Consider the following 17805-nt stretch of genomic DNA (forward strand, 5'->3'; position numbering starts at 1 on the left):
TCATGTATATATTAAATCAATTTAATAAAGACATTCATTCGTTCATTCATTCAATATTCATACATTTATTAATATGAAAAACATGAAATTTTTCAAAATTGATTTACATTTCAATTTATATCCACCCACCCATCTAACCACCAAACATGAATCATGTTGTTTCAATGTTAGAATCTTATAGAATCTTAATTTTTCTCATTTCAATTTGATTTTTCATTTCATTTCTTTTACATTCATACACACACACACACACTTCAATTTTCACCCAAAATTTTATCAAAACTAGAAAAAAAAATGGACAAAAATTCGTTGATGGCTGTCTTTCTCTTTCTCTCTCGATTCAAGATTCTTCTTTTCATTTAGTTTCATGAGTCTGTTAGTTAGTTTTAAATAAACTTTATCTTTTTTATCACAGTTAATTCATCTTTTTTTTTTTTGTCATCATCATTTGAGTACCATTTGTGTGTGATGCGTTTGTTTCGTGATTCTACTTTTGAAAGAAGAAAAAAGAAAATAATAATAATAATAACTGTCAATCATCATTTGTAGCGAAGAAAAAAAAGGAAATAAAAAAAACTGTAATGGACGAAACAACTTTTACAACGAATCTCTGTTACTTTTATAATTTTTATTTTTTAAAAAATTTCACTTTATTTTGTGTGGAAAAATAAATAAATAAAACCGAAATGAAATGATTTCTGAAACAGCAAAAAAAAAAAAAATGACAGATTCTCTGTATTATTTAAAAATATTATGAGCTACATGATTACATTAAAGAATTGCAACAACAAAAAATGCTGTTGTTGTTGTTGACAAGCTTCGAACACAACAACAAGAAAAAGAACAAAATATATTTGATAGACAAGTGATGGCCAAATATTTAATTCCATATGAAACGAAATCCCAAAAAAAAAAACAAAAACAAAACAAAAAAAATGTTTCAAAAAATATGGATCAAAATACGAATGATGATTTTCCATTGATGATGATCATTGGTGATCAATTTATTATCAAATGATCATGTGCTACTTGCAATAACATCAAATTGAATAAATATTATTATTCAAATCATATGATGATTTTGTTTCTGTTTTGTTCTTGTTCTTGTTTCCGATCAATAATCATATTTTTTTTTGTTGTTGATTCTGATTCATTCATTGTCAAACATGTAAATAAAAGAAAAACAACAACAACATTCAACATTTATAATCTGACAAAACATGAATGAAGGGGAGCAAAAAGAGAGAGGTGGAGGAAGAATAACATCCAAATCATTGAAATGGAACATTTGAAACATTGAAAGAAAACAAAATCGAAAGAAAGAAAATAACGATTAAAATCTATAGAATAAAAGAAAAAAAAATAGGCCATAGAAGAAAAAAAAACATAATGTGTTTAATTTGAATTCATTTACATGTTTATCATCAGAATTACGATCACATCACATCATGTAAATAAATATTAAAAAAAATTGGATTTTTTTTCTGAAAATCGAAAATGGCTATTTCCACATCACACACCCCTTCAAATCACACCATTGTTTTTTAAAAAATACAATTCAATAAGAATTAGAAAAACTTCTTCTTTAAACACAGAAATAGTTGTTTTTGTTGTTGTTTTGATTATTTGTTTTTTCCATTTTATCATTTCTGTACACACAGAATATCATTGAATCCTCCTAAATCTTGGCCATGAAGTTTTTTCTTTTCTGCTTCCTCATTCATTTTATTTAGTTCGTTTGCGAATGTTTTTGTTTTTGTTTTTGGGTACAAATCGAAATCGAAAACAAAAATCGAACAAAACAAAAAACAAAAAAATCGATGACTCTTTGAGTTTTTTCTTTTTGCATTTCGGCGGCAATTCAATTATACGATTTTTTCTTTTTTTTTTTTAGTTGTTGATTTGGCCCAGTGGAAATTGTTGTTGTTGTTGTTGTTATGTTCCAGAAATAAAAAACAAAAAGAATGAGAATCAGATGTGAAAAGATGCGTTTGTTCTCATTCTCGTTTTTTTTTGTTTTGTTTTGTTTTTGTTTTTGTTTGTCATCAATCGAATGTCCTACACTTGAATTCAATTTTACGATACCCGATACGGATTCGGATTCGATTCCTATTTCGATTTCTTTTCTTTCTTTTTATTTTTCATTGATTCGATTCATTTCGTTCATTTCAATATATTCTCTCTAGCTATTGTGTGTGTGTGTGTGTGTTTTGTTATATTGGATAATCACATATATTACACACACACACACAAATATATAAAGAATCTGTACAAAGATTGAAATGTACAGAATTTTTTCTTATTATTATTATTATTATTTTCTTTGGGATTGGGGGGTTGGAAGACACCAGGCTAACAAACAAAAAAAAAGATGATAATGATGTTAATGAAGAAATCCAAATAATAACAACAACAACAACAAAAAAAGATGAAGAAGAAACTTTTTCGTTTCTGTTTTTATTTTCTATCCAAATAAGAATATAATTTTGTTGTTGTTGTTGTACAAATTAGGCGTGAAAAAAAAACTGGAAAAAAATCATCATCATCATCAATGGAAATAACTAACAAACATTTGGATCATTGTTCATGATCTGAATTTTTTTTCTTCTGTTTTGTTCTATTCTTTTCACTGATGATTCCCGGTGAGCCGTTTTATTTTTTATTTTTATTTTCTGGAAATTCGGGTTTGATTTTTTTTTTTATATTCTGGATATCTGTATTTGGGTGCTTCTTTTTTTCTTTGATTCTCTATTCTCATAGCTAGTTAGCTGCTGTATGTTTCAAATATTAGTTTTGATATATAAATATCACTTTGGCATTCTATTCACTCACACTTTCATCATCATCTTCTTCTTCTTCATCAATGGACAAGAATATTTTTTATATTTTTTTACAATCATCAATCATCATAAGAAATATAACAAAACAAACAAACAACTTCAAAAATAGATTAACACACAGAAGCCGCTTTAGTATTAACTTGAATTAAGCTTTTTTTTGTTTTGTTTTCCTCTTCTTCTTGGATCTTGTTATTGAAATAATAATGATAAACGAGATGGATTGCCAAGAAAATATTATCAAAATGAAAACAAAAACTGGGAATTTTGGAATAAAGAATCGACAACACTGCCATCTATCACTGATGAATTACATTTTGATTGCATCATCATATGATGAATTTTCGAATGTTTGTTTTTTTTTCTTTTCTTAACCACATTAATTTTCCTTGTCCATCTTCTTTCACAACTGGTTTTTTTCTCGAATTACGAATAATTGAATATTTCTTGTTTTAATATTATCGATTAATTGGCCATCTTCTTCATATTCACATCAATTGAATATGATGGTCAAACTAGTTTTTTTTTGTCAATTCAAATTTTAACCGTCATTGAGACACGTACATGTTTCTACTTTTTTCGTCACAAATCAGTATTATTTTTGAAATTTTAACCATAAAATATCTGCTTTTTTTCTCAAATTCATCTATCGCCTCCGAAATTCGTTTATTCATTTTTTTTGTGATTTCTTATTCAAAAAATCCATTAGTAAAACATAAAATTACAAAATGAAAATCATCACTGCTCAAGCTCCGGTCAACATTGCCGTAATAAAATATTGTAAGTTAAATTTTTTACAAACAAACAAAAAAATTGATTGTTAACTTTAAATTTTCTGATTATTTTGATAAAGGGGGTAAAAAAGATGAAAATCTAATTATTCCATTGAATGATTCAATCAGTGGTACACTGTCAATGGAACATCTTTGTGCAACAACTTCAATTGCATTCAGTAATGAATTCGATTCAAATCGTATGTGGTTAAATAATGTTGAAGTTAAAATCGAAGATAATAAGCGATTAGTTCGTTGTATTGAAAATGGTAATCTCTTTAAAATTTTAAGTTAAAATATCGAAATTTGACTGATTTTTTTTTGGTTTAGTTCGAAAATTAGCCGAATCAACAATTGGTTGGCCATCGGATCATCATATTCGTATATGTTCCAAAAACAATTTTCCAACTGCTGCTGGTTTAGCATCATCAGCTGCCGGTTATGCTTGTCTTTGTTATGCATTATGTAAATTGTTTGAAATCAACGATCCTAAAATTATATCATCATTAGCCCGTTTAGGTTCGGGTTCAGCTTGTCGTTCAATTTATGGTGGTATTGTACGATGGATTGCCGGTTATGATCATCAAACTTCTATTGCTCGACAAGTGATCACTGAAAATGAATGGCCAGAAATTCGTATTCTTGTCTGTGTTGTCAATGATCATCGTAAAGATACATCAAGTACATTCGGTATGCAGCTTAGCTGTCAAACAAGTCCATTGATTAAATATCGTGCCGAACATGTTGTGCTTGAACATTGTGATCAAATAACCAAAGCGATTATGGAAAGAAATTTTGAAAAGTTTGCTGAAATTACAATGAAAGATTCTAATCAATTTCATGCTATTTGTCAAGATACTTATCCACCAATCCGCTACATGAATGATATTTCATGGTCGATTGTAAATCTGATTCATTTTATTAATAATTTATTTGGCTACAATGTTGCATGCTATACATTTGATGCTGGTCCAAATGCATGTATTTATTGTCTGGACAATAATGTACCTATATTGATCAAATCGATTCGTCGAATGTTTCAAAAAAGTGATGGAACTGAATTAGCAATTAATGGTATTACATATCAAACTGATCAGATAAATATTGATCAAAAACTTTCCGATTACATTGATATTCGTAAACGAATGGGTGATGATTTAAAGTATATCATTTCCACTCGTTTGGGCAGTGGACCAAAAATTCTTAGCAATCAATATGATTCGAATTGTCTTCTCAGTGCCAATGGTTTGCCTAAAAATTAAATTGATTTGTATTATTTTTTTACAAATTTATTTGACTGAAACGTTAAAAATTAAACAGAAATTAAAGTTAGTTTTTTTAAAATTTGTGAATGAAAAATTTGATCATCTTGAATTAGAATCGATATTGTATTCGAATTATTTCAGAACCATTTACCGTATGAAAATTTATATGGAAAATAACAATCGATCAAAAATCGTGGTGAATAATCTACCAAATCTTGAATTTCAACTTTAATGCCCAATTGTTTCATCTTTCTTATTTCATCAGCCCATATATTGTTGTCAAAAACATCTTTACGCTTCAAAAGCGAATCGAATTTTTTCAGTTCATTTCGTTTGTAACGGATTCCTTTCAATTGAAAATCATTGATATCATCGGCAGTTATTCCCAACCATTGGATACTTGGTACAATTAGATGATGATTCTGATATGCTGATTGAATAGAACCATATTTGTATGATAAAATTATATCAATTCCATAAGCATCGCCATCCATAAAAGCGAATACTGGCAATTTTAATTCGAACCATAATTTTTGTAAGAAACTTCTTGTCTTCAAATCTGGATATCCAGATCCAGTAATCATGATTAATGGAAATCGTTCAGCAATTCCATTTGAGATTAAATGTGCAAATGTTGTGTACTTTTCGACTACAAGTATGAATCGCGCATTAGAATGACAAATTTTCAAATCTTGAATGCAATCAGGAATAAGCATCGATGATTTTGTATTCGAATCATAAAGGATCATTTTGTTTCGATATGATATTGTTAAATCACCAAAAACAAATCCTTTTTGACTGACCGTAACATTTAAATTCATTCGTGTCACTCCCACAGTGCAACATATATCATTCAATAACGTAGTGATTATATTAACGTTAGGGAATAATCCTATATTTTGATAATAGAGGTCTCTTGGTCCATTATATTGATCAGTTTTACAATTTTCAATCAAACGATCAATTAGCCAACTATATTGCTCTAAACGGAGCGGATTATTCAATCGAATAGATTTGTAGCGTTTGTTTGTCTGGTTCAATGTTATACCGGTTTCATTGGAAAATTTTATATCTGTTGTCAATCTCACAATCTGTGAATATTAAAATTCATTAAAATTGATTACGATTTAATAATTTATACTTACATTTCGAAGACATTTTGGAAAGCTTTTTTTGTTGATTTGATTTGATTTTTGAATTCTTCTGCCTCTCATATTAAAAAAATCACTGTTTTGTTCTTGTTCGTTATCATTGCTGTCATCATTATCAGATATATCTAATTGATTGAATTGCATTTTCAGTGCTTCCAATTTTTCAATTATGTCCAATTTCGATTCTTTCGGGAATGAATGTTTCAAGTAGTTTTGGAAGTTTTCGATCAATTTCGGCTGAAACTGCATGAGATAATCAACGTAATAAAGCTCGTTTGTCGGAGCTTTATTGTATCCATTTGTTTCATAACGAATTGGAACATTATCTAAATATTGGTTAACAACATTATTCAATGGTTGTTGATTTGAATGAAGATATTGAACGTCATTATTTTCTTGAAAATTATTTGGAAGGGTCTGACTTGGATTATACAAAACAACTGGACTAAATGAATTGATAGAATCGATTTTTTGTGAATTGTATTGTTGGCTTCCATATGTTGAATCTTGACTAAATTGTCCAACATAATTGAATTGTTGAGAATCGATGCATTGATTGTAATCATATTTATCTTGATAATTTTCCATTGATTGATAACAATTCATCGAATCGTTCAAGACATTTGCTTCCATTGATTGGATTGAATCCATTGATTGTTGCGAAAACTGCATACTATCATAAGCCGAATCTTGACTGAATTGTTGATGATAGATTTTATAATCATAATTATGATCATATATTGGATTCGATGTTTGAAACAAACATGATTGAGAATTATCATAATTTATCATTGATGATTCCATGATGACGATAGTTTTCTATTTCCGAACGTACAATCGAATGTCTGTCGATTAACAAAACAAGCAAACAAACAAAAAATTCGATCAAAAACGTTCGAATTTCGAACTTTTTTTTTGAAACATTCGAATCGCGCTCGTACGATTGCGCCATCTAGCCACAAGAATTAGAAAGATAACATTCGAATTTTTTTTTGAATAATAATAAGAACAAGCAAAAAATTGTAATTTATTTATCATCGAAAAATTCAATTTATAATAATAATGATAATAATGGAATAATATTAAATGAATCAAAGTAAAATAAATTGATAATAGACAGAAAAAAAATCATGATATTTTTTTTTTTCGTTTAGTAATAATAATAATAATAATTGCAGAATAGATGTACAGATTCATTAATTAATTAGTTTTTGTTTTAGTTGTTGTTAAAATCAATAATTACTTTATAATAATAATAATAATAATAAATTAAAAAGATAGACAAATAGATAGTATCCATAATCTGTGTTTTAAAATTTAATGATTGATCAATAGATAGAATACGATGGTTATAGATTTTTTAGTTTATGAAAGAATTTATGATGATTAAAAACCTGATAATGATGATCCACAATTAATTAATTAATTAATTAAAAACAGATAATAAATGTATTTGAAAACTAGCTGAAAGTTTGAAAATCTTGTTGAATAATGGAAATAAGAATTTGGAAACACACACAAACACAAACACACACGGGCAGAAATTGATAATGGATAATCAGCCAAAATTTCATACGAAATGTTCAAGATTTTTTTTTCACCTATGATTAAATTGTGATTAATAATTATGAATGTTTTTTGTTTTTGTTTTTTGCTAACTGAAACAAATGATGTTTGAATGAATTTGTAATGGTTTGATGTTGTCAATAAATATTCAGATTAATGTAAAATTATAAATTTGGAAACAAAAAACAAAAATTACAAATCATAGATAGATAGTGTTTATAGAAATATAATAATGTAAAATAAAAAGCCAAAAAAAAAGAAATTTTTTTCAAATAAATTATTTACTCTTTATCTATCTATATGTATGTGGGTGTTTGAATAGCCAAAAAAAAAATCTTCAAAGAATAAAATTCATTTAATTAGTTGTAATTGATGACTGATGATGAAGATGTGGATGTGTATTATGATGATGAAGAATATGATTGTTATTATTAGTTGAAATTAATGTATGATGGGCATTAGGACCTGTTTGTAATAATGATGGTGTTGATGATGATGATGATGATGAAATATTTAAATTAGAATGTTGTTGATGATGATGATGATGAAGTTGATGATGGCCAGTCATCATTGTCAACATATGTTGTGAATAATCAATATTATCATTATTATTATTTATTAAATTATGACGATGTTCAATTAAATTATTGATTCCAGTTGTTGTAGATGTTATTGTCGATACTGATGTAGTTGGCGATGATGATATTGATGATGTTTCCATTGATGATGTGGATGTTGCTGTTGCTGTTGTTGATAATGGTAAAGCAGCAGTTGATGATGAAGATGATACTATTGATACAGAACACGATGATGATGATGGCGGTGATTTTATTGATGATAATGATTGAATATTTGATGCTAATCCGTTGTTAATTGTCGAAATATTTGTTGTCGATTCAGATGTTATCGATGATGATGATGATGGCGGTGATGATGTTATTGTTGTTGATGACTTAAGACAACCATTCATATCGGTTAATTGATTACAATGTTGTTGTTGTTGTTGTTGTTGTTGTTGTTGTAATGTTGAATGTTGATGTGCGGCTAACATTAAATTTGAATGATGATAATGATGATGAGGATTTATATGACCACTAAAATGATGATGATGATGATGATAATTGGCTAGATTATTATTATTATTACCATTATTATGAATCGATGTTGATGATGGTGAATCAATAATAATAGAATTATTATCAGAAATTAATGTACCATTACCACCACCACCGATATCATTTATTGATGATGATGATGATGAATATCGATTACCATTGATCACCGTTGTTTGATTATTATTATTATTATTATTATTATTCATCATAATTGATCCAGAATCTAGAATACCGGTTGATGTTAGATTTTTTCTTGTTGTTTTATCCTTATTTTTTTTAGTAATTTCATCTTTTTTTCGCAATTGTTTACGATCTTTTGCACGACGATTTTGGAACCAAATTTTTACCTTGATAATTTCATTTTTTTTTTTTGTAAAAAGATTAGAATAGAAAAGAAAAAAAAACAAATGAATTCCAATTGAATTACATCATAATCATTGTGTCAATAGAAAAAAAAGAAAAGAAAATATTATTAATATTGATGTTTTTGATTGATTTATTATTCATTAAATCAATTCAAAACACCTATACTGAAACAAAAACAAAAAAAAACTAGACTTGAGGGTGGTAACTTGGAAAATTTCGTTCAACATTTATGTATGAAAAAATAGGTAACAAAGAAAAGAAAATACTGTTTACCTGTTGACCTGGAGACCGAAAAAAAATAATTTGTCAATCAAAGATACCTAATATATGTGTGTGTGTGTGTGTGCAAATTGTTGAGTTTGTATTTGATGATTGTCAACTATGATTATCAAATCAATAAATTGAATATAATAATGGAACAGCCTCACTCAAAAATGAATAGGAAAAAAAAATAGAAATCATTGACAGCACAGATCAAATACCACCAACAACAACACACCAACATCAACAAACCAATTGGCTATACACATTGACAAAAATCTAATCGAAAATCCCTATTGATAAATTTTTTTTTTTTAGTTGTTGATTTTTTTTCTTTGGTTTATAATGGTTGTTGTCAAATATATAAAAAAAAATCTATATTTGTGATATGTGTGATCACATTACCACTTCAAAAATATATGGAAAAAGAAATCATTTTGTTTACCATCATCATCATCATCATTATCAATCAACGTTAAATTGTTGATTGTTGTGGGCTGTAACTTGAAAAAAAAACTATACAATGATGATGATAATATTTGATAAATTGACTATATGTCTATATGTTTGTTCGGTTATTGATTTTGAATCCCCAAAAAAATATATTTTGTTTTCGATTTGTATATTTTCAATAATTTTTCATAGTCTGAACATATTGCTCTCACAAATAATAATAATAATAATATAGGTTTATTTGGATTGTTGTTTTCTTCATTTTCATATTTAAAACATATGTCAAAAAAATAGATTCTTACCTGTCTTTCGGATAATGATAATTCATTAGCCAATTCAGCTTTACGTTTTATTGTTATATAACGTGAAAACATAAATTCTTTTTCCAATTCGATACGTTGATTTTCCGTATAAACAACACGATATTTATCTTTAGTTCGCGTTTTTCCTTAATTTGTTCGTTGTTGGTTTTTGGATCGAAATCGAAATTATGAAATAATAAGGAAAGAAATAGAAAAAAAATGAGAAAAATTAATTTTTTCAAACAAAAAAAAAAAAAAAAAAATGAATGAATGAATCGGTTAAAGATTACAAACAAGGAACAAATAATTCCAATTTAAAAATTTGTTATTTGGATTAAATTGACATGTATATCACACCAGAAACCTATACACACACCAACAAACACACAAAGAGATTAATGTGTATTTAGGATTTTGGTTTTGCCAAAAAAAAAACAAACCAAAATCCTGATTAAAATTGTCGCTCTAATTTTACTAAAATTACACTAAGTTGAAAAATTCAAACAGAAAAAAAACAAACAAACAAAACAAAATAGAAAAACCGCAAACAATTTTCGATCTAACCAAATTTTTGGTTGTATCCAGGCGGAAAAAAAAACCATCATCATCAACAAAAATTCATCGAATTCATTTTAACATCTGTTTACACATTTTAAACACATCTAGTTTATACACGATTTGTTGTTGTTGTTGTTACATAGAAACCATGAAAACTAAATGGAAACAAAAATTTTTGGAACACACATACATCTCTCTCTGTTTGATACAAATGATATCTTAATTTATTTGATTACCGTTTAGTGTTATCCATTACATTACATATATTAGAGGATAAATAATAGTACCGAAAGGGGCAAATAAAAATCTGCTAGAATTGACTTTTTTTGTTTGTTATTGTTGTTTTTTTGTTCGGGTGTTCTGAAAAATTATTAACGTTATTTATTTCCTTTCTTTCATTCATTTTGACTCAAATGTCCTGTTTCTAATGTTGATTATCATTATTATTTTCTCCTATCGAATGTGATGAATATCGATGATGATGATGATCATCATCATCAATTGTGTTGATAAGCAATAAAAATTTTGTATTATTTTCAAACAATAACATTGTATCATTGTATAGTCAGGAAAAAGTCAGGATTTTTATTTTTTTTTTTGTTGTTGTTAAAAACTAATGAAGAAAAAAAAATTATCATTAAAAACAATTGAATTTGATTGCTTGCAGATGCTATTGCTTGATGATGATGATCATTGTTTGCATCTTGCCTGAGCAAAAAAGAAAATATAAACATTCTCCATATAATACAAATAAGTAAAGGAGAAAAATCACCTTTATTTGCCCTTCTATCCTCGATCGATCGATCGATAAGCTGATTAACGGACATCGTAAATACAAATACACAATGATGATATAAAGAAAAATTTTCATTCAATCAATTAATTGTGTGTTTGTGTGTGTGTCTAATCAATATTGGATCGATATTGGATATTCCAAAATATTCAAATATGATGATGATGATGATGATGAATATCATTACATTTGAATTGTTATTGTATGCAAATATTTTGTGCTGATAATGAATGAATGAATTGAAAGATTTGAATATTTAAATTTTATTTATTTGTTAGTTTTTTTCTTTATTCAAATCTTATTTTCGGATCTCTCACCTTTTACGAGTATTGAATGAAATTGAAATATACAACAAAAAAAAGAAGCTAACATCATCTAATCAAATAAATGAAGAGAAAGCCTTGAGCTTAATATTCATCATCAAGATTTCATTTTATTTAATTCTTGATGAATATTAACTAAAAAATTCTTTCTCCTTTTCTCATGTTGTTGTTTATAGTGTTAATTTTTTTTGTTGTTAAGATAAATTGAAAAATTTATCATCAGGTACAACTGAATTACCTGATGAATCATTTCATCGTACTACACAGGCTAAATAATTTATGACCAAAATGTTTCGTTTGGTTTGGTTTTATACTAAAAATCAAAATACCGAATGTGTGTTTCTTATTCAATCAATGTTTTTTATTTTTCATCAATTAAGATCAATTCAACTATTTTTATATTTGGTTACATTCCTGGTTTAATTCATTCATTAAAGCTTAAATTCGTGAAAAAAGAAAGAAAGAAAAGATATTTTCATTTCTTTTTTTACTGTCAAAATGTTAACATCTTTTTTTTCGGTGTTCAAGTAATGCCGCCATCAAACACAAACACATAAAAATATATATTTTTCATTCATTCATTCATTACCAATCAAAAAAAAAAAAAAAAAAAAGGAATGAATGAATTCTAATCAAAAAAATTGCTATTCTGAATGCAATGTTTTTTTTTATTATTATTGGTCATCATCATCATCATTGGTCATTGGTGAATGGTGATCATCAACCTCATCATTATCAAAAAACAAAAAAAAAGGTTCATAAAGGCCAGGATTGACGAAAGGGATTGGCCATTCTTTGCATTTTTTTGAATTTGAAAATGTTTGAAAACAAACTATACGAAAATACCAATTTCATTTGGATTTTTTTTTCAATAATTTCAATATCACACAGACAAAAAATGAGAAATTTTTTGTTTGTTTGTTTGTTTGTATGTTTTCCTGAGAATATTTCGGAAATGAGAAAAAAAAATTTTCCAAATCAATTGGGTTGAAATTGACATTTATTTTCTTGTTTCCTTCGACTAACAAAATATCAATGTCACACATTGAACATATGATGTGATGATGTTCAATGTCACATCATGTTCTTCAACAGTAACAACAAAAATTGGCAACCATTAATGGAAATATATTCTTTTTTGAAAAACAGAAAAAAAATTTATAGGAAAAAAAAAATTTTCAAACATCATTTGTTTGCATTCAAAAAAAAAGAAATGATCATGGCCTTAACACTCTTATTATTGGTTGTCGTTAGAATCAATCAATTTCAAACAGATAGATTTTTTTCTTCTGAATGAAAAAGAGAAAAAATATTTTACCTTTCTTTTGTCAAATGTAAAAGCAATCAAAAATTTCTAATCGTAAACCCAAAAAAAAAGAAAACATCATATCAACACAGATTAAGGTGCTCCATAGCAATTGGCTTTGTCGGTGGCTTTTTTTAGATCATCAACAATTTTTTTTCGCCTTGAGATTTCAAGTATCAGATATCTTGTTTTGGTTTTTTTTCTGTCATTCTGATGATGATTATTCTGCTCAAATATAGAATGTAATAAAAGCAAAATGAATACAGACAGTTACCCTTGGGTACGATTCTACAATTTCAAAATCTAAATGATTTCAGTCATCGTCATTTTTGTTTTTGTTCTCAAAATCTTATCACATTTCATACAAGATGAGTCAAACATGTCACAATAGAATCAGAATGCAGAAAAAAAAGTAACAGATTTTCAAAACAACAACAACAAATCCGATCACGCAAAAAACAAACAAAAATTCACTTTCACAAAATATTTGGAAAATCTATCTATTTTCACTTTTTCTATTGTCGCATATTTTCTTTTCTTGTCTTTTATTTTTGACCCGATCATTTGACCTTTTTTGGCATTATGGTCGCTATGAAAATTGACGAGATTAATTTTTTTTCAAAAAAAAAATCGTCTACTCGTTTGTATCTAAGGTCAATGACAAATGAAAAACCTTTTCAAGAATACCACACAATCAATACCTTTTTTTCAAATACCTCGATATTAACAATTGATAATAGAAATTCTTGAAAATGAAAAAAAACAAAATAAAACATTTCAATTTACCTGTACTTGATTGCGATGAATTTGAATTGGCTGATTTATTCATCCATTCATATGTTGTTTTACTATTGTGATGATGATTATTCTGTGTCTGGCTATTATTTGTATTTGTATTATCATTATGATCATTTTCCATGCTTGTTATATTATTATTATTATTATTGATGACTACATTCGATGATTTTTGATGATGATGATGATGATGATGATGTTGATGATGTGTGTTACCATCATTGTCATCATCATCATCATTAATAATTGTTTGTGATTGTAAATCTTTGACTTGAATATCATTATTTTGTTCATCAATAACATTAATTGTTGTTGGATAGCCATTCATAACAGTATTAGTATTATTAGCCGAATTTGTTGTATTTGAATATAGATATGATGATGTTGTATCGGATCCAGATTTAATAAAACCAATACTTAAATCATTATTATTTGGCTGTAATGATGATCGATGATTAATAATCGGTGTCATTGATGAATGTATAGCATTATCCGTTCTATATTGATTGCCAATCGAATGAACTGCTGTTGAATTTAATAATAATGATGATTCATTACTATCACTTGAAACTGTTACACCTGAATCTGGACTTGAATTCATATGACCAAATGTTGTTGTAGGATAAATTGACGCACTGGGCGATTCTTCTGTTCCAACGCTTAATGGTGGAAATGAACCTCCACTACTAGTAGCTGATGTCATTCCCGTTGAACTTGGTGATGAAAAAAATTGATGTGCATAAAAATTGTTATAAAAATCAAAACTACCATTTGATGTACAATATGGATTATGTGGATAAACCTGACCAATTTGATTTGAATATGATGCCATTGGATGATAACTAAGTGGAGTATTTGCTGTTGCCGATTGAAAAGAATTTGCATTTGGTGTTGCAATAGTAGCAACATTTGACCAATCATTTGCGGTCGACATATCTGAATATGTTACATTATGGGAATTTTGATGAGGATGATGATGATGATGATGATGAGGATGATGGTGAGAATTATTTCGAGTAATTGTTTGAAGCCATGCTGATGATGACATCAAATGACTTGCTTGATTCTCACTGGCTGCTGTCATCATGATTGCTGCCGATAGACCACCATTGGTACCAGTGTTGTTGGTTGTTGTTGAATCATCATAAACTGGTGATGATATCGGTGTCATTACTAAAGTTGATGGTGCTGAATGATGATGATGATGGTGGTGGTGATTATATTGGACGTTTCCGGATGATGAACTAGCAAAACTATTTGGAACACTAATAGAATAATGAGGATGATGACGACTAATATAATCTGATTGTTGACATGAAATCATTGTTGAATCACCACCACCATCCGTATTTAAATGATGTAATGCAGATGCATTTGCTGTTGTTGTTGATGATGATGATGATGTTCCATTTGTCATCATATCTAAAATATTTGAATTTGAAGAAATTTTAAAATTATGATTATTGTCAGAATTGTTGAAATTATTCTGTACTGTTGATGAACGATCATTATAATCATTATTTGAATTTTTTGACAAGTCTTTATTTGGTGATAATAAATTTGGTTCAATTTTTATTGATAAATTTGTTGTTGCTGTTGAAGAAGCTTTATTAGCACTAATTGGTGATGACATTGATTCCTGTTTAATTGGAATCGATTCAGATTGTTGGGTATTTTGAAACATGATTTTATTTTCGTTGATAATTGATGATGATGATGATAATGGTTCCACAATCAAATTGTTTATCGTTGTTGTTGATAATAATAAACCATTACTATACACCACCATTTGTTTTTATTTATTAGATTTTTTCAAGAAAATTCAAAAAAATTAACAACACGATACACAAAAAACCAACACAAAATGATATGATTTGTTATTAATCAATCGATTAATTTAAAAAAAACAGTAAACAAACAAACAAACAAAAAAACCATACACACATTCAACGACAAGCATTCAATTATGAAAAAAAACATTGATTGAAATTGAATCAAGTTTATAAGTCGATGTGTGTGTGTGTGATACGTTTGTGATTGACAATCAACAAAATGAAAATGAAAAAGAAATTTTTTAAACAACATCAACAACAACAAAAATAAGATCTAAAAAAGCAAATTTTTTTTTTTTTTTTTGGCTACTGCTGATGACAACAACAATATCATAACGCGTTTGGATTCAATATTGAATTCGATAACATGATTTTCGTTTTCTATCCATAACGTTTGCATATGTGTGTTTGTGTGTATGTTTTTGGTTGGTTAGTTGGTTATTTGGAATCAAAAAAAACAGCAACTAGCAAAAGAAGACCAAAAAAAAAATCCTGAGTTTCACTTTTTTTTCCACCAACAGCAACAACCAAGCAGAAGAAAAAGTGAGAGAGAGAGAGAAGGAGAAAGAAGGAGAAAATGATCAACTAATGTAAACAGGTACATTAGGTTGGTTGGTTATCATTGGTTTCGTTTATATGATGGTATAAAAACAAAACCAAACAACAACAAAAAAAGAGGTGATAATTATTTTGAGGCAACCGAAATCAGAAAATTTTCAGCAACAGACAAAAAAAAAAATCCATTATCAATGGAAATACGGCAATAGAGCCTTTTGGTAATATCAAACACAACAAAAAAACAAAAAACATCAAACCAAAAATACTCCGCCTACATTTATAATGATCAACGCCTATGAATATTATTGTTAACAATGAAAAATAAGGCGTAAACAAATCGATGACAAGTACATCCCATTTTTGGTTGTCATGTGAGAGAGAGAGAGAAAGAGAATTCCAATGTGAGAAAAGTTAGGAAGAGAAAAATGATGCGCGTTTATTGCAATGATAACATAAATTGCCAATATGGATTTTATCCTGAATCTTTTATTTTATTTCATTTCATTTTTTGGTTTGTTTGATCCAATTCACATTATGAACATGATGATGATGATAATAATTCTGAATGAACGAATCAGAATAAAAAAAATGATTATTCCATTTAGAATTCAATGTAAAAAAAATTGCAATGAAAAACATATCGACTGAATGAGAAAAAAAAATAGACATTTTGTTTGTTTGATAAACAAACAAACAAAAATATTCAGTAAAATTCGTTATCAAATATTATTAGATGATGTGTAGGCTAGGAAAAAAAAAGAATATAAAAAATAATATATTTAGAGCAAACAACTTCTTTCAAATTTCAGCATCCAAATAATATAAAAACATATTGAAGATTTTACCAATATTATCATCATCATCATTATTATCATTGATCGATAGATATTAGATGCATCCAATTGATGATTGCTAATAGCAACAAACCGATCATAATGATGATGATGATGGTGATAATACATTAACAAAACGTTTAATTCTATGGGACACACACAAAAAAATTTACACAGCTCAATTTTTTGTGTGTGCGTTTGTGTTTCGTCAATGTTTTTTTTGTTTTGTTGTTGACGACAATGTCAACAACAACTATACTACCATATAATAATACGAATGGAAATAAAAGCAAGGCATTTTGTAAGCATCATACAGGAAGATGATGATGATGATATTTTTGGTGTTAATGTTGAAAGTTTACATCATCATCATGATGACGATGATCCTATGTTGATATTTATTGTAGTTATTTGTTGTTGTTGTTCATTTCATCAATAACCAACAATAACGAAAACAACAACAACAAAATTAAATTGCTTGTTTAGACATCAATTTGATGCTTACATAATGTATAAATTGAAAATATTTTTTTCGACAACGCCTATAGGATTTTTCTTCCTAACAAAATCAATATGAATTTTTCGAAATTTTCATAATTTTTCTTTGGAGAACAAAAAATATATAACGGAAAATCTTTCAAGTTTTGTGTACGAAGAAATCATGCATTTGATTAATAAGCCAAGAAGAATTTCGAAAGAATTTTCTATTTCTATTTTT

General features: G+C 27.5%; 3 protein-coding genes across 3 annotated transcripts; 1 reads left to right on the forward strand and 2 right to left on the reverse strand.

Moving 5' to 3' along the window:
- Nucleotides 1-3183: 3183 nt before the first annotated feature.
- Mvd (mevalonate diphosphate decarboxylase) lies at nucleotides 3184-4954 on the forward strand. Its single transcript, XM_027339399.2, has 3 exons — nucleotides 3184-3617; nucleotides 3691-3879; nucleotides 3941-4954. Exons 1-3 carry the CDS (start codon nucleotides 3566-3568, stop codon nucleotides 4870-4872), a joined length of 1173 nt encoding a protein of 390 aa, XP_027195200.2. The 5' UTR covers nucleotides 3184-3565; the 3' UTR covers nucleotides 4873-4954.
- On the reverse strand, nucleotides 4896-6916 carry mei-W68 (meiotic W68). The gene is made up of 2 exons (XM_075819909.1): nucleotides 6021-6916; nucleotides 4896-5966 (listed from the first exon to the last, which is right to left on the reverse strand). The coding sequence occupies exons 1-2, from the start codon at nucleotides 6828-6830 to the stop codon at nucleotides 5013-5015; spliced, it is 1764 nt and encodes a 587-aa protein (XP_075676024.1). The 5' UTR covers nucleotides 6831-6916; the 3' UTR covers nucleotides 4896-5012.
- A 180-nt stretch (nucleotides 6917-7096) lies between these two features.
- LOC113789571 (uncharacterized) lies at nucleotides 7097-16147 on the reverse strand. Its single transcript, XM_075819903.1, has 3 exons — nucleotides 13856-16147; nucleotides 10090-10235; nucleotides 7097-9054 (listed from the first exon to the last, which is right to left on the reverse strand). The coding sequence occupies exons 1-3, from the start codon at nucleotides 15651-15653 to the stop codon at nucleotides 7948-7950; spliced, it is 3051 nt and encodes a 1016-aa protein (XP_075676018.1). The 5' UTR covers nucleotides 15654-16147; the 3' UTR covers nucleotides 7097-7947.
- Nucleotides 16148-17805: the final 1658 nt, after the last annotated feature.

This window comes from Dermatophagoides pteronyssinus, unplaced genomic scaffold (genome assembly GCF_027571235.1).
Source record: "Dermatophagoides pteronyssinus isolate colony J.1.1.1.1 unplaced genomic scaffold, Derpt_VIB-CSIC_2022.12 sq0005, whole genome shotgun sequence".
NCBI classification, from domain to species: domain Eukaryota; kingdom Metazoa; phylum Arthropoda; class Arachnida; order Sarcoptiformes; family Pyroglyphidae; genus Dermatophagoides; species Dermatophagoides pteronyssinus.

What these genes read in the sequence shown, in the direction of transcription:
- Mvd (XM_027339399.2), top strand. Translation starts at nt 3,566, where the DNA reads ATGAAAATCATCACTGCTCAAGCTCCGGTCAACATTGCCGTAATAAAA. An exon ending in CATTGCCGTAATAAAATATT is followed by an intron (nt 3,618 to 3,690) that starts GTAAGTTAAATT and finishes ATTTTGATAAAG; the next exon opens with GGGGTAAAAAAGATGAAAAT. An exon ending in AGTTCGTTGTATTGAAAATG is followed by an intron (nt 3,880 to 3,940) that starts GTAATCTCTTTA and finishes TTTTTGGTTTAG; the next exon opens with TTCGAAAATTAGCCGAATCA.
- mei-W68 (XM_075819909.1), bottom strand. Translation starts at nt 6,830, where the DNA reads ATGGAATCATCAATGATAAATTATGATAATTCTCAATCATGTTTGTTT. An exon ending in TTCCAAAATGTCTTCGAAAT is followed by an intron (nt 5,967 to 6,020) that starts GTAAGTATAAAT and finishes TAATATTCACAG; the next exon opens with ATTGTGAGATTGACAACAGA.
- LOC113789571 (XM_075819903.1), bottom strand. Translation starts at nt 15,653, where the DNA reads ATGGTGGTGTATAGTAATGGTTTATTATTATCAACAACAACGATAAAC. An exon ending in TTCATCGCAATCAAGTACAG is followed by an intron (nt 10,236 to 13,855) that starts GTAAATTGAAAT and finishes GAACAAATTAAG; the next exon opens with GAAAAACGCGAACTAAAGAT. An exon ending in TATCATTATCCGAAAGACAG is followed by an intron (nt 9,055 to 10,089) that starts GTAAGAATCTAT and finishes GAAATTATCAAG; the next exon opens with GTAAAAATTTGGTTCCAAAA.